The 14272-nt window shown below is 42.2% G+C and overlaps 1 protein-coding gene across 3 annotated transcripts in view; it reads left to right on the top strand.

The window, feature by feature from the left end:
• Positions 1-14272, top strand: part of SLCO5A1 (solute carrier organic anion transporter family member 5A1) — a 56265-nt gene that overhangs the window by 27133 nt on the left and 14860 nt on the right. For all 3 annotated transcript variants that reach the window (XM_081204491.1, XM_081204492.1, XM_081204493.1), the window contains 4 exons: positions 449-581; positions 3214-3437; positions 5802-5966; positions 10557-10755. In XM_081204491.1, coding sequence (XP_081060617.1) covers positions 449-581; positions 3214-3437; positions 5802-5966; positions 10557-10755 — 721 coding nt within the window. The remainder of the gene's footprint in view (positions 1-448; positions 582-3213; positions 3438-5801; positions 5967-10556; positions 10756-14272) is intronic.

The raw sequence follows: 14272 nt of genomic DNA, 5'->3' as shown, positions 1-14272 counted from the left end.
GCAGAGTCTGTCCCCTCCCCTGTTGTCTATCTACTCCACTTGCTTATATGTCAATAATCAGACACTGCAAATAGTTTTTCCTTATTCTGAAAATAAGGAATGAAAAAATACCCTGAAATATCTAGCTGCTTAAAGTTAGAAGTGTTAAAAAGGTATGATGTTACCATTCATTAGCATGCAGCAGGAATGGAACTTGCTTTTTAGAAGGCAATCCTGTATGCAGTTGCAAGGGGGTGGATGTTTTATGTGGGAGAAACAATAGGAACTGTAGAAAAAGCCAGGAGTGGCTGCTCTTAGAATAAGCAAAATCATAGGAAAGCACTTGTCTTCCTTTTCTTTCTATCTGTGAAATCTTTTATTACTTTAGCATTCTGCTTTAATATTGTAATGTCTGTAATATGGTATATTTTGACATGTCCTGGGTTGGCTTTTGCTTTTCTTTTTTCAGCCATCATGTATGTAATGGGAGCACTTGGTCCAGCAGCAGGATATTTATTAGGCGGAGTTCTTATTGGGTTTTATGTGGATCCTAGAAGTACTGTTTATATTGACCAGAGTGACCCTCGTTTCATCGGTAACTGGTAAGTTGCAGCCGTATGTCTGTTATGCATGAGAATGACCATTGACATTGGATTCATGATCCATTTGACCGTGTCCTTGGCAGTTCTGAGTTTAGAGTAACTACAGTGCGTGATGCATCTGTGGATTGTTTAACCAGATTGATTGCTGGTTTGTCACTTTTTCCCCCTGTTGTTTGCTAGTTGTACATGTAGAACTATGAATAAATATTCAAAGTTAAAAAGGTTTTTAAAAACCAAGTACTTTAGCATTTGCAGCAAAGCCTTTAGATTCCCTTCCTGGAGTATGTGTGTGTGTTTATATGCCAATATCCAGCTACACTTCTGCACTTCCAACTATATAGGAGTTAATATGTGAGAATAATTCAATTTGCATAATTAGTCATGCATTCTCATTTTATAGCTTGCTGTTGTGAGACATTGTACTGGCACAAATTATGATGCTCTAACATGTCTACTTGAGCAACAGAGGGGTTGTCACAATAAATGATTTATGCAGATTTGTGGGCAAGATAGCTGAATGGACTTTAAACATAAGTTGCCAGGCACAAACAACAGAGATGGGAATCACCTTTATGCCCTGCTTGTGAGTTTCCCAGAGATGCTGGAGTAGATAGACCTTTTGGTTAGAACCAACAGGACAATTCTTACTTGTTGTGTTTCGCTTGCCAAGCAGCCCATGCTGTATCAGTGCATTTTCAGATTAATTAATCTCAATTAATCACATTCCCCTTCTGTTGGGAGCACAGAGTAGCTTCCTATAGATGTATCAAACATTCTTCCATCCAGGTACTGACCATGATGATATCTGATTAGTGTTAACAACTTTAGCACCCTAATTTCTTCTTGCTGTTCGCTGAGATAGCCAAGTTGACAAAGCACTGTTTAGTTTTAGCAGCAAGTGGGTTAGAAACAGCTGCAACGACATCAAAGGAGCAGCAATAATTATATAAGAGTCACAGTGAAGGGAGTTAACAATCTAACCATGAACAATCTAACCATGACAATAATAGTGGTGATCTTAATTTGAAGAAATATGGCCTTAGATTTTCCAGACATTCAGTGCCAAACATCTGCCAGAAATAACTGGGTGCTGTGCTATAATTAGGCACATTTACAAGGCACTGAGTAGCCATAAAGCCTATGGCTTCTTATTTCTACCAGATGCTCCTTAATTGGTGTTCTGCAGATGGTACACTCAGCTACTTAATGGCCAGCAGCTGGTGACCTAGGAATGTGGGAGGTCTCCATCTCTCTCTACCGGTATATATTCATTCTGGAAAATCTAACACAGGTAGAGTAAGGTAACCCATGTGAATTACACACAGAATAGAATATTAGGGCGGAATAATACCGAGTCTATGTCAGCATCCAGTTCTGCAATGCTTTTGCTCCAGAAAATATTTTCTTTCAGAATGGCTGTCTGGTTGCTATACATCAACCATACAGGTAAAAAGAAAACTCTGACTGAACTGGAACACAGCTGAAGTTTGAGAGCCAAATTTAGCTTAGTAACTAGAGACAAAAGAGATGAGGAAAAAGTAGCATCAGTGGCCACATAACTCTGATAGGCCACAATGACCAGAATGTATGTTATCTAGCCTTGGAATATGTCTGAACCATTACATTGAACATGTAGTCTGCAGCAGTGAGCAGCGGGTGGGATCAGTTTTGGGATTGTGCTGTCTGGGGAGTGGGGAATTAATTTCCCAACATTAAGAGACCTTGTCAATTACTGTCTTCTATTGTGTTACAAATGTACAAAACTTACAGTGGATCTATAAAAACATTTAGTTTCCTACTAAATGCTGAGAAGGACATGCTTAATTTGCTGCTGAAATAGACACCTGCTGTCTGCCTTAACATTCATTTCAAACTTATTTTGGTTTGTACTGCAAGTGCTATTTGCCTACTTGATATTCGGTCCCCTAGTTTTTTTATTTATTTAATAGAAATTCATTTTGTATCATATATTGGCTTGATTCACACATTATATGAAGCCGTGGTTTGTTTATGGATTAAACTTTAAGCTAGGGTTTTTTAAACAAACAAACAAACAAACAAACAAACAAACACAAACAAACAAACAAACCACAAGTTCTCCCATAGACAATCAAATAAACCATGGCTCATTTGGTTTGCTTTCTAGCTGCTCTTGCCTCATGGCTTTACACTTTGGTGAGCATCTGTGATGGGATGGGCAAACAAGCTGTAGTTAAAAAAGAGTGCTGGATTCACACTTAATGCCAAATTATAGTTAAAGCAAGCCAAGCTTTGTCAGTCTCTTAGAAGCCAGTTCATGATTTGGCAGTATAAAAATCCTAGTTAAGCTGCTTGGTTGGGTTCACACATAGCTTAATAAACCATAGTTAATAAACTGAACTTTAATGTTATGTGCAGACCAGGCTGTTTGTTTCTTTCTGATTCTAGTTGTGACTCTTACTTGTATGTCAGTTTTGTAATTTCACTCAGCATGTAAAGAAATATTTTACGAAATAATTAGAAGTACATTGGATGTTTTCTGTTTTGTAAGATGCAGAGAATCTTTGTACAGTCTCAGTCACTAGTTTTTGTTTCTGGTTGCAGTACACATATAGTCCAGCTGCAATTGTTCTTTTTTATCTCTCAACTTCAGGTGGAGTGGCTTCCTCCTTTGTGCCACTGCGATGCTTTTTGTCATACTTCCAATGTTTACTTTCCCCAAAAAGCTTCCACCTCGACACAAGAAAAAGAAGAAAAAGAAGATGCATGCTGATGATGTTTCAAGTGATGATGATATTGTAAAAGAAAAAGCAAACAGCAAAAGTCAGGTAGACCATGAAGTCCCTGCTTCAATGGGATTTGGAAAGAATGTTAGAGGTAATATGTTTTTTAAATAACAGATTGGGGTGAGGTTTAAGATCATACTATTACTGTTAGTTTCTGCTGAAAATTGATAATGAAAGCTAATAGGCAATAATAGTGCACTTGGGAAATGGGAGAGTAACCAGTGTTGAAACAATTTCTGTTTTAAGACACTGCAAAAGTAATATATTATAGTTGGTGGTACTAGTAACAGAAATAATATATATAATATCCTATTTAAACTACTCTTAATGGGCATTCAAAGCCCATAAGCACATGGGGCAGAAAATAAGACACAAAGGGGTACATAGAGGCTGATTTAGGGTCATCCAGTAGTGGCTCAACAATGTATGAATAAGCTTTTTGCCAGTGCATACAACCTCTTCACTCCTTCCTTTTGTATGAGTCACAATTAAATCAGGAAGTCACTAAATAACTAGTCTTTGAGCAGGGAAATCCAAAAAAACCAGGATTTTCAACCATGGTTGGTTTGAAGTTGTTTTAAAATCTGGGCTTGCTTTATACAGTAGTTGGTTTCCAGTGAGACTGACCTGTAGTATTAACTCCGCCCCCCAACCTTTTGTGGCCTGTAATATAGTTCTAGCACCATTTGGTGACCTAGTTGTGGCATTGTCATAAAACTGCACCATCATTTCTTGGCACATTGGTACAGTTTCATATTCACCTTTGAAAATGTCACCTTTTTCTTTTTCTTTGACATTGCAGTGTCATAATTGCTCAGTTAGCAATTCAGCAAATTTAATTGGCTATAAGAAAATGTGCTTCATGCCATTTTTTTAGTTTTGGCTTTCTTCACACCTAAACTTTGTGATTCAGTTCCTCAACCATTCTCTTTTGCGTAGTTCAAATGTGAGCAAGTCTTCTGGAAATAAGACTTTCAGCATTGTCCTCTAAATGACTGTGTGTCAGGAAAAGTTGCAGAGTAGCATTCTGCTGAATTTTTGCAGTGACTGCTATATGTCTTCATTATTTTAAATGAAAAATTGCTGCATCCACCTTCACTTTCAGTCCCCAGGGCTTGCTGTAATGCTTCTCCTTGGTTCCTATTAAAAGCATTCATTACAAACGTTGGGGGAGAAATCACCCTTATTGGCTGTTTGGCTAAGTTGACCTGAAAATGGTCAGGCTATGCTGTAAAGTGGAATGGTCTCCCCTCTCCTCCCTCTGTGTCCCCACAAGCGGCTCAGGGGTCGGGTGTTGGTAGAACAGTGCTCAGGAAGAGGATTGTTCTCTCTGGCAAATTGAAATGCTTACAACAATTATGTCCATTGCAGGGATATGAAAAGTTAGGGATAGGATTGTGTTTGTGGTGAGGAGAGAAGTAGTGGAGGTTGCAGAGGAGGGTGTTTGCTGTTGTAGCTTCCCCCTATTGTCTCTTGTGTCCTGTGTTGCTCATTTATAGCCTGCTTGGCCAGTCTGTTTCTTCTTGGCACTTTTAAATGTAAGACAGTTGCTGAAACATCAGCCCTGCAAAATGTCCCTATGAGGTTGAGGACTGCAGCTGGAGGCAGTAGAGGATTTCTGATAAGACATACTGAGCCGTCCTCACTATGCTCTTCCTGTCTCTACACTTAGTTCCTTTTTTCATGGTGGCTTGGGAACCACAGTAGCAGAACCCCTTCCCATGTCACTTGGATAATATGATGAGCACACATCCTGCCTCTACCGTAGGCTAACCTTGCCCCCATTTCCAGGAGTACTGTTCAGATAGGAATAAGCTGCAGCATGGGCTCATTTATAACCATTTCCTGACCCGCACATGAAGGAGCCATACTGCAGTATCTTCTGTGCAACCAATGTCATATCAAAAGGAACTTTTGAAATCCATATAATGTTGAGCTGTACCCTGCTGTTCATTATAACCAAGGCCTGCCAAACGGGATTGTGCATTTAGTTCTACAATTACAATTCCTGGGACTTGGACATCTGATCCTAGCTTATGCTGAGTCAGTCTAGTCCAGTATTGTCTACTCTGACTGTCACTGGCTCCCCAGGATTTTTGACAGAGATTTTTCCCATCACCATCTACCTGATCTGTTTAGGATGAGATGCCAAAGATTGGACCTGGGGTTTTTTTTACATGTGAGGCAGGTGGTCTGTCACTGAGTTATTTACTCCTAAGACTTCTACTTGTGGAAGCACACTTGGGAATGTTGGAAAGGTCTTAACATATGCTAAGATTATTTTGTATTCACACTGTGGAACCCCCAGGAAGAGGTCTTGGATGGGTAACTATTCCTTAAAATCCAGCTCAAAGCAGGCTGATTTTCTTTTTGTTTTCCGTTCATTATGTATATATAAAGTTCATGTGTCATACTTTTATTTTTATTTTTATTTTTATTTTTGTGCCATTTGTAGAACTTCCAAGAGCAGCTGTCAGGATCTTAAGCAACATGACATTCCTTTTTGTGAGTTTGTCATACACAGCCGAGAGTGCCATTGTTACTGCTTTTATTACCTTCATCCCCAAGTTCATCGAGTCACAGTTTGGCATCCCAGCTTCTAATGCCAGCATCTACACTGGTAAGGCATTGCCATCAGTAAGGAAACCTGTAAGAATTATTTTTCTGTGACTGGCAAAAGAAAACTATTAGAAAAGTTTCAGCAATGCTTTTTAATTGTTTGTTTTACAGTTTGCAATTAACCCATTGTTTATATATGAGCAATTTGCCATGCCTGTAGTGTGATAATGTTTTCTCATGCGGAAATAAAATTGCTCTGGCAATGCCAGCACCATCAAAAGGTTGTCCTGACCTGTTAGATTGCTATTGATTGCTTAAGAGTGAACTTTACTGCTATTTCAGCATGTCTCAGTCTCTTGCTTGCAGGTCATTCATTGGTCAAATGGCCTGTCCATATCTTTACTCATTTTTCATCTCAGCAATAACTGAAGCTATTACTATGGTTATTTAAATCTATATAGCTCTTGTATGAATTTCCATGTAAAGGCATTAAAACATCACAATTACCAAGCTGAATCAACCCAAAGGTCCACCTATTTTCTCCCAGCAGTGACTATTTGCAGGCCTCTGAGTTAATTGGAAACAAGGCCATTCCATAATGTTTGCTTCCAGCACCTGAGAATCAAATGGATGTTGCTCTGAATTTGGGGGTTCCAGTGGAGGCGATCATAATATGCCTTATATACCCTCCCATCTTTTGGCCACATACTCAAAACAGCTTACAAAAGACATTAAATATTAAAACCAACATTATCGTTGAGACAGCATAAAACATAGCTAAAACAATTCATTTTTTAAAAGGTGGCATCATAAAATCAACCTGAAAACACTAAACCCTTTCCCAAGATCATTCTATATGAATTAGTTTAGCCTCCTTTAAAAAGCCAGCTAACATAATTATGAAGGTTTATAAATGTACTTAGAAAGGACCCATTTAGCTAAACTAAAATAGCCTAATGTAAATTGTATCTTGGCAAGACTTCACTGTTCTAGAGTCCTTGAATGGGAAAACACTTTCTCTTTACTGCCAAAGAAGAGGTCTAGGAAGGGTAGTTAAAACTGTGTAGTTAGAAGAGATGAAGAGAAGTAATGGAAGCACCTTGACATGGAATTCTTATAGGGGCAGGAGAAACTTAGTTGAAACGTTCCATATTTTAATAAATTTGTATAAGGGGAGAAACCAAGAGAACTTTTGTACAAATGGTGAAATAAAAAAAAATGGGAAAATGGGTGCAGACAATCCTGTATGGACACCTCCACAGGGTATGGAAGTTGTGCATTCTATAACATAAAATACATAAAATGCTGTTTTGATTGACAGTCTTGCAATTCCATGTGATTAGTACAGAAGCTACTCAGGCTCTTAATGAATGTGGCTTCTGTGTTTTATGGCATACCCAAGGGCCTTAATTGTATCATTGCCTAGTATTAGATGTGTACTCATAAAGTCAGGGTAAACCAAGCCTTAAGCTTGATATGAGAAATTGCTAATGTCCAACCCAAGAATGAGAGAGACAGAAACTGGTTAGTTGATGTATACTTTTGGATCAACTTAGATTTTTGAAAAAGGTCTTTCTCACAGCCCAATTCTGTCCATTTCCCCCTCACATTTAAGCCTCACTCTACTCAATTTCCTTGTTTAAGATTGCCTAGTACCACTTGTGAAAACCATACAATAGGTATTTGTATATTATTATTTTCTCGAATGTTGGAAAACTTTTTGCTGCAACCTTTTGACGCCAACTCAAGGACAGAAACTGGATATTGCTGACTCAAAACTATTCTTGGTTTGGGGCACTTAATGCAGTAGCATCTTTGACACATTCAGAATCCATTCTTAGCTGTCTTTGGAAAGTAACTTATGTGTGACACAGTAGCAAGCAATCAGATACTAGATTTGAAAATGGCATGTGACACTCTTGCTTAGCACATGCTTAACTTTGGAATCTCCTTTGAGCAAACCACGGCATAACCGAGTGCTCTTTTTAGAATTCATTGCTTTGCATTTCATATACAGTACATAGTCAAAAAGAATATGTGTTGTTTCCCGTGTGGCCTTTACAAAGTCTGTTTTGTCAGTTTGATTTTAATCTGTTTCTTGGAGTCTGTAAATTGTTTACCACTTATTTCTAGTGCTCATTAATAGAAGGGCCTATATATGGAGCATAAACAACTATCACCTAGATTCTCAAAAGGAAAACAAAGCAAATGAGTTTAGCACATTTGGTTTATAGTTTTGCACAATAACTATAGTGTTTCTTATTCTTGATTGCCATGAGAAATAATGAAATATTGGTTAAAATAGAAAGAACTCCATGTGCAGGGAAAACTGTCAGTTCAAATGTCAAGGAAGCAGTTGGTAGAAGGGAAGAGAGCAAAGGGAAAGGAGCTCCCAAATTCTGAGGAGATTTTGTAGAGATGCACCAACAGGCCAAAAGTACGCCCTTTGTTTCTCAGGCTCTTATTTGTTTCCCATATAGTCCACACCTTGCTAGTACAGAATTTCTTCCTGCGATGTAATTGATTTGCAGATCCAGTTAATTTACCATCTTTCCATGTGTTTACTTTGACTTTGCTTTGCCACTTGCAGTAGATAGATATAAATATTTTAGGCCGTGATACACCCCCCCCCCTATTTTTTCTCTCTCTCTCCGTTGAGACTTTTCAAAAACTAGATCTAGCATCAGCAAGACAGTTCCATAAAATAATCCTTAGTCATGAAATCCCATCTAAAAGGAAATGAATTACAATCGATACCACGTTTGTGAATTATCACCCAATTAGAAACTTAATTTAATTCTCTTGAATTTCACGTATTTTCTAAAAACACTTGGAGCTGTTTTCCTTCCCAGCCTAGCATGAAAACAAAGCAATATTTCTGCTTGTATTTAACAATAGCTCTATTTATTCTGTTTCTGCTGCTTCTGGAAAAATCATAAGGAAGCTTTTATTAATCCTTTGACATAACTGAAGGGCAGTGAAAATTCTGACACTTTTTTTTGCTGTGGTGAAGTTCTCATGAAGAATTGCTGTGATGGTTAAGTTGGGTTTTGGGCTGCACTACTTTTCACTTAAGGTGATGAACATATGATGAAATTCTCTTCCATGAAGAAGAAAAACCCTGCCAAAAATACCATATTTTTCGCCCTATAAGACGCACTTTTCCCCCTCCAAAAATGAAGGGGAAATCTGGGTGCGTCCTATGGGGCGAATGCAGGCTTTTGCTGAAGCCTAGAGAGCGAGAGGGGTCCGTGCGCACCGACCCCTCTCGCTCTCCAGGCTTCAGGAAGCTATCCCAAGTCTTGCAAGCCCGGCGGGATGTCCCGCGGGCTCGCAAGGCTTGCGGGCAGCAGCCTGCACCCAAAAGCTGGGGACAGCGGGGAGGCGCAGAGCCGCCACCCCGCTATTCCCCGACCTGAACTGGAGGCTGGCGGGGGGAGAAGCAAGCCTGCTTCTCCCCCCCCGCCAGCCCCACAAGCTCGCGGGATAGGGGGATGGCGAAGCGCCGCCATCCCGCTATTCCCCGACCTGATCTGGAGGCTGGCGGGGGGAGAAGCAAGCCTGCTTCTCCCCCCGCCAGCCCCACAAGCTCGGGGGATAGCGGGCCAAGCTGTCCCTGAAGGCAGAAGAGGGAGACGGAGCACTCCATCTCCCTCTTCTAGCTTGGGATGGTTGCGCAAAGCCTCTGCTGGGCAGCGCAGTGCGCTGCCCCACAGAGGCTTGGGAGGCTGTCCCTGAAGGCAGAAGAGGGAGACGAAGTGCTCCGTCTCCCTCTTCTAGCTTGGGGATGGCTGCGCAAACCTGGGGGGAAATCAAATTTTTTCCTTTGATTTCCCCCCTCAAAAAATAGGTGCGTCCTATTGGCCGGTGCGTCCTATAGGGCGAAAAATACGGTAGCATGTCACAGAGAAGGCTAGGCTAGTTAGATTCCTTCTCCTTTATATCTAGGTGTGGTTTTTTTATATGCACTGATTTTTAATTTTGTATGGAAGACTTGTTACTTCAGAATTTGTATATTGCCCCCCCCTTCTGGTATATAAATACAACACTATAGAATTTATTATATGCTTCATATGCTAATAAAAATCACTATAGAATTTATCGTATACTTCATGCACTAATAAAATCAATCTGAATACATTAAAGCAGTAGTGGTTAAGACCATGCACAACAGCACACATATTTATTAAAAACTGCTTGAAAGGTCTGCATAAAATCCAGTAAGGTGTGTGCGTGTGCCTTTATAGGGAGGGCATTCCACAAATATGGGGGCCACCACCAAAATGACCTGTCTCTAGTTCTGACCACTCTGATGGATCTGGATGGTGAGTCCACAGACAGGACCTCTGAGGCTTTTAAGCAGATTCAATGTGTGCGGGGCAATCATGAAATTGCCCAATTATCACCTCATCTGGTGGTGTGAGAACCAGCCTTAGGCAATGGGGTCATATTGTTTTGTTTTTGCATGACACCCTGAGAGTTCTGCTTGAATTTAAGGATGGGGTATTAAGTGTTTTATCATAAAAATAGTGTAGAAATTTCACAGCCACACTGGTGGGAAAGGTTTTTCTCTCCACGCCCCCTTTTATTCTTTCATCCTTTGTAACATAGAAAGTGTTTTAATTTTACCCTTTTCTTTCCTTTTAATCAGGTGTGATCATTGTTCCAAGTGCTGGTGTTGGTATTGTCTTAGGGGGCTACATTATAAAAAAACTCAAGCTCAGTGCAAGAGAGTCTGCAAAGCTGGCAATGATCTGCAGTGGTGTGTCTTTGCTCTGCTTTTCAACACTGTTCATTGTTGGATGCGAAAGCATTAATCTAGGGGGGATAAACATACCATATACTACCGGGTAAGTATCTTTTGGCTTTCTAAATAATTCATGCTTTCATCAAAGCTAGCCTGCTTATATAATGGTAGTAAACTTGCTTTATTTCATAAGGACATTAAATGTGGCAATCAAAGAGAGTGGGGGGGGGGAGAGAGATAGATAACCACACTTTGAAGCTTTTGTGCAGGTGTGGAGAACCTTTTTCAGCCCGAGTTCCTACAATTTCTTGTGGACTGTATGTGCATGCCGATGTTCAGCAAAGGCAGAAAAATGGAGAAATAGCCTCTTGTTCTGGTCTTACAGAGTAACCCTGTCTTATATTAAATAAGACAGATCTGACTCAGAATGCTAGATATTTGGGACAAACACTAACCTCTGGGCCAGAGAATAGAAACTGCTTGAACATGAGGGGAAACATCTTAATAAGAGCAGTTTGACAGTGGAGAAACAAGTATGACAGCGGAACCAATTACCTAGCGCAGGCATCCTCAAACTATGGTCCGCAGGCCACATCCAGCCTGCCAGGGTCCTGAACCCGGCCCACCCGGCAATTGCAGAACCCGCCGCCATCTAACGGGTCTTGGCCCAAAGTTTTAGCGGCACAGGAACATGGTGGGCAGTGCCAGGGAACATGCAGGTTCAGAGGGCTGGGGAAGGCGAGGCCTCGTCGGTCGGGAGAGAGGCTGCTCTAGCTTGACAAGGTACAGAGGAGCCCCAGGAGCTTTGAAGCTGTTGTGGACTGAACCCTGAGGTTTTCTCTCATTCCATGCTCCTTTCTTCCCGCCGCCTTGCTAAGCGGCCTCTTTTCCCTGGTTCGCTTGGCACTTCCCGCCCTCCCCACTTTGCTTCCTGGCAGTTTCAACCGAAAAGCCACTCCTCTCGCTTCCCTTTCTTTCCCCGGTTTCCTTCGTCTTTCTTGCGCAAAGACAGTTTCTTACTCAACTATTCCCTCAACAGTCATTTGGCTTCGAGTGCCACATTTTGGTTTTCATTCTCCCGTTCCCCGTCAAATCGCAGGGAACGGGAGAGAAGGGGAGTCATTATGCCGTCATGCTCTCCTGAGCATTTACAGCCTGCCTTAAGAGAGAGACGATTACCTGGAGACCCACTTCCTTTCCTGCAAATCCCCCAAGCCAAAGTCACCTGGACTCTCAGGGCGGCGATGGCGACTGAGGGGAATCAATACGCTGAGCCTTAACCTGGGAGTTAACTTGCTCACGCTGAGGGGAAAGAGACCCACACTGACCGTTGCCGACCTCCGGCATAGCGGAGCCCTCCACGGCAACCAGCCAGTGCCGAAGCCACGGATTCTCTGCGGGATCCCAGCGAGGGCTGCTACTTCCATTGTAGCTTCTCCTTCTGGTCGGCAGCGCTTGCAGACTTCGCCTGTGGCCAAGTGGCAGGGAGGTCCCCTTCCCCGGTCACTTCCCTTGCCTCCCAACAGTTGGGGTTTCAGAAATCTCCAAGAGCCTCTCCCTTTAAGTGGACCCAGTCATTCCTCTCCTGCCCCCCTTACACACACCTCTCATCCGCCCTCCCCTTCTTTCTTCCTCCTTTGACCATTTCTTGCAAACGGAGTTTATTCTCCAAAGACCTGCATGTAACACAAGTGCCCCCCCCCATTGCCACATACTTCTAAGCCCATGGCAACCACATGCTCACAGCACCAAGTGAAACTGTGGAAGTTGCTGGATTGGACTATCAACAGCTACTAGTCGTGATGGCTATGCTCTGCCTATGCTGTCTCTTCCAATGTCTTCACCCTTAGAGCAACTGCACTGCATTTAATCCAAATATATCTTGTTGAAAAGGTTGTGCAGATGGTGGTGCCTCGCAAGACGGAAAACTCGCTAGACGAAAGAGTTTTCCGTTTTGGAGGTGCTTCGCTAGACGAATTTCCTATGGGCTTGCTTCGCAAGACAGCAATGTCTTGCGAGTTCCTGCGGGGTTTTTTTCCTTTCCCCCCTTTTTCTAAGCCGCTAAGCCTCTTATCAGCTGATCCGATCAGCCGATAAGCCGCTAAAAGCCGCTAATAGCGCTAATCCGCTAATCCGTCAATGGGCTTGCTTCGCAAGACGAAAAAACTGCTAGACGAAGAGAATCACAGAATGGATTCTTTTCGTCTTGCGAGGCACCACTGTATTTCTGGCAGAACAGAGCAAATTGGCTAGTGCCCATGATGTCACCATGTGCAATGCCTTTAAAGTATATTGTAAATATTGTATTGTTTTTCCTGTTTTTTGTGCACCACAAACATAATATGTGCAGTGTGCATAGGAATTTGTTCATATTTTTTTCAAACTATAGCCCGGCCACCAACAATGTCTGAGGGACAGTGAACTGGCCCCCTGTTTAAAAAGTTTGAGGACCCCTGACCTAGAGGCATAGTAGACTCACTTTTGCTCGAGGCCTTTAAGCAGAGACTGGATAGCCTTTTGTTGGGGATGCTCTAATTCTGGATTTCCTGTACCAAGCAGGGAGTTTTATTAGATAGGCTGCGCAAAATCTCCTCCAACTCTATAATTCTATGAGTAGCAATAAATTTTGATATTCAGACTTTATCCTCAGTAATATATCTTAATGTATATCATTTGCATTATGAGGCCATAATTGTGCCTATATGCTAATGGTGAGTTGGCTGGAACACATTCTGCTATAATAATGAGAAATCAGGGGAAATAAGGTTTTATGGCTTATAGTTATAAAACAGTTCAATAAACTGATTTGAAGCTTGACTCTGGCATGTTGACAGCTGTTGTTTGTGTTTTTCTTTCAAAGGCTGTGCTGAAATGTATTTCCCCTTAGAAAGATTTCCCAATTTCTACTGCATCTTTTGAGAAATGGCTTGTTGTGTTAGGTCAAGGGGAAACTCTAGTATGTGCTTTCCTCTAATGGTAGTTTTAGTAAAAAGGCATTTTTGTAGCCAATATTAGTCAATGGACTTCCTTGTTATTTCTGGAAGTAAAGAAGCATGTAGTTGCTAAGCAGGATTCTCACAGACAGCCACATTATTGAAGGGTTTACAGTTCAGGTAAGGCAAGGGATTAGAAATCACCGTATTTTTCGCTCTATAGGATGCACTTTTTCCCCTCCAAAAATGAAGGGGGAAAGTGTGTGCGTCCTATGGAGTGAATGCAGGCTTTCGCTGAAGTCTGGAGAGCGAGAGGAGTCAGTGTGCACCGACCCCTCTCGCGTTCCAGGCTTCAGGAAGCTATCTGCAAGCCTGCGGAGCCCAGCGGGAACTCCCGTCGGGCTCCACAGGCTTGCGGATAGCTGCCTGCAGCCCAAAGCCCGGGGAGCGCGGCTGTGTGCACCTCGGGCTTCAGGTAGCTCTCCGCAAGCCTGTGGAGCCCGACGGGAGTTCCCGCCGGCCTCCTCAGGCTTGCGGATAGCAGGCAGCAGCCCGAAGCCTGGGGAGCGTAGAGTTGCGTACCCCGGGCTTCGGGCAGCTATCTGCAAGCCGCCGGAGCCCGCGGGAGTTCCTGCTGGGCTCCCAAGGCTTGCGGATAGCAGCCTGCTGTCCCCAAAGCCAAAACAG

Source organism: Podarcis bocagei, assembly GCF_964188305.1.
Source record: "Podarcis bocagei genome assembly, chromosome: 8".
Classification (NCBI taxonomy): Eukaryota; Metazoa; Chordata; class Lepidosauria; order Squamata; family Lacertidae; genus Podarcis; species Podarcis bocagei.
This window is presented reverse-complemented; position numbering and strand designations above follow the sequence as displayed.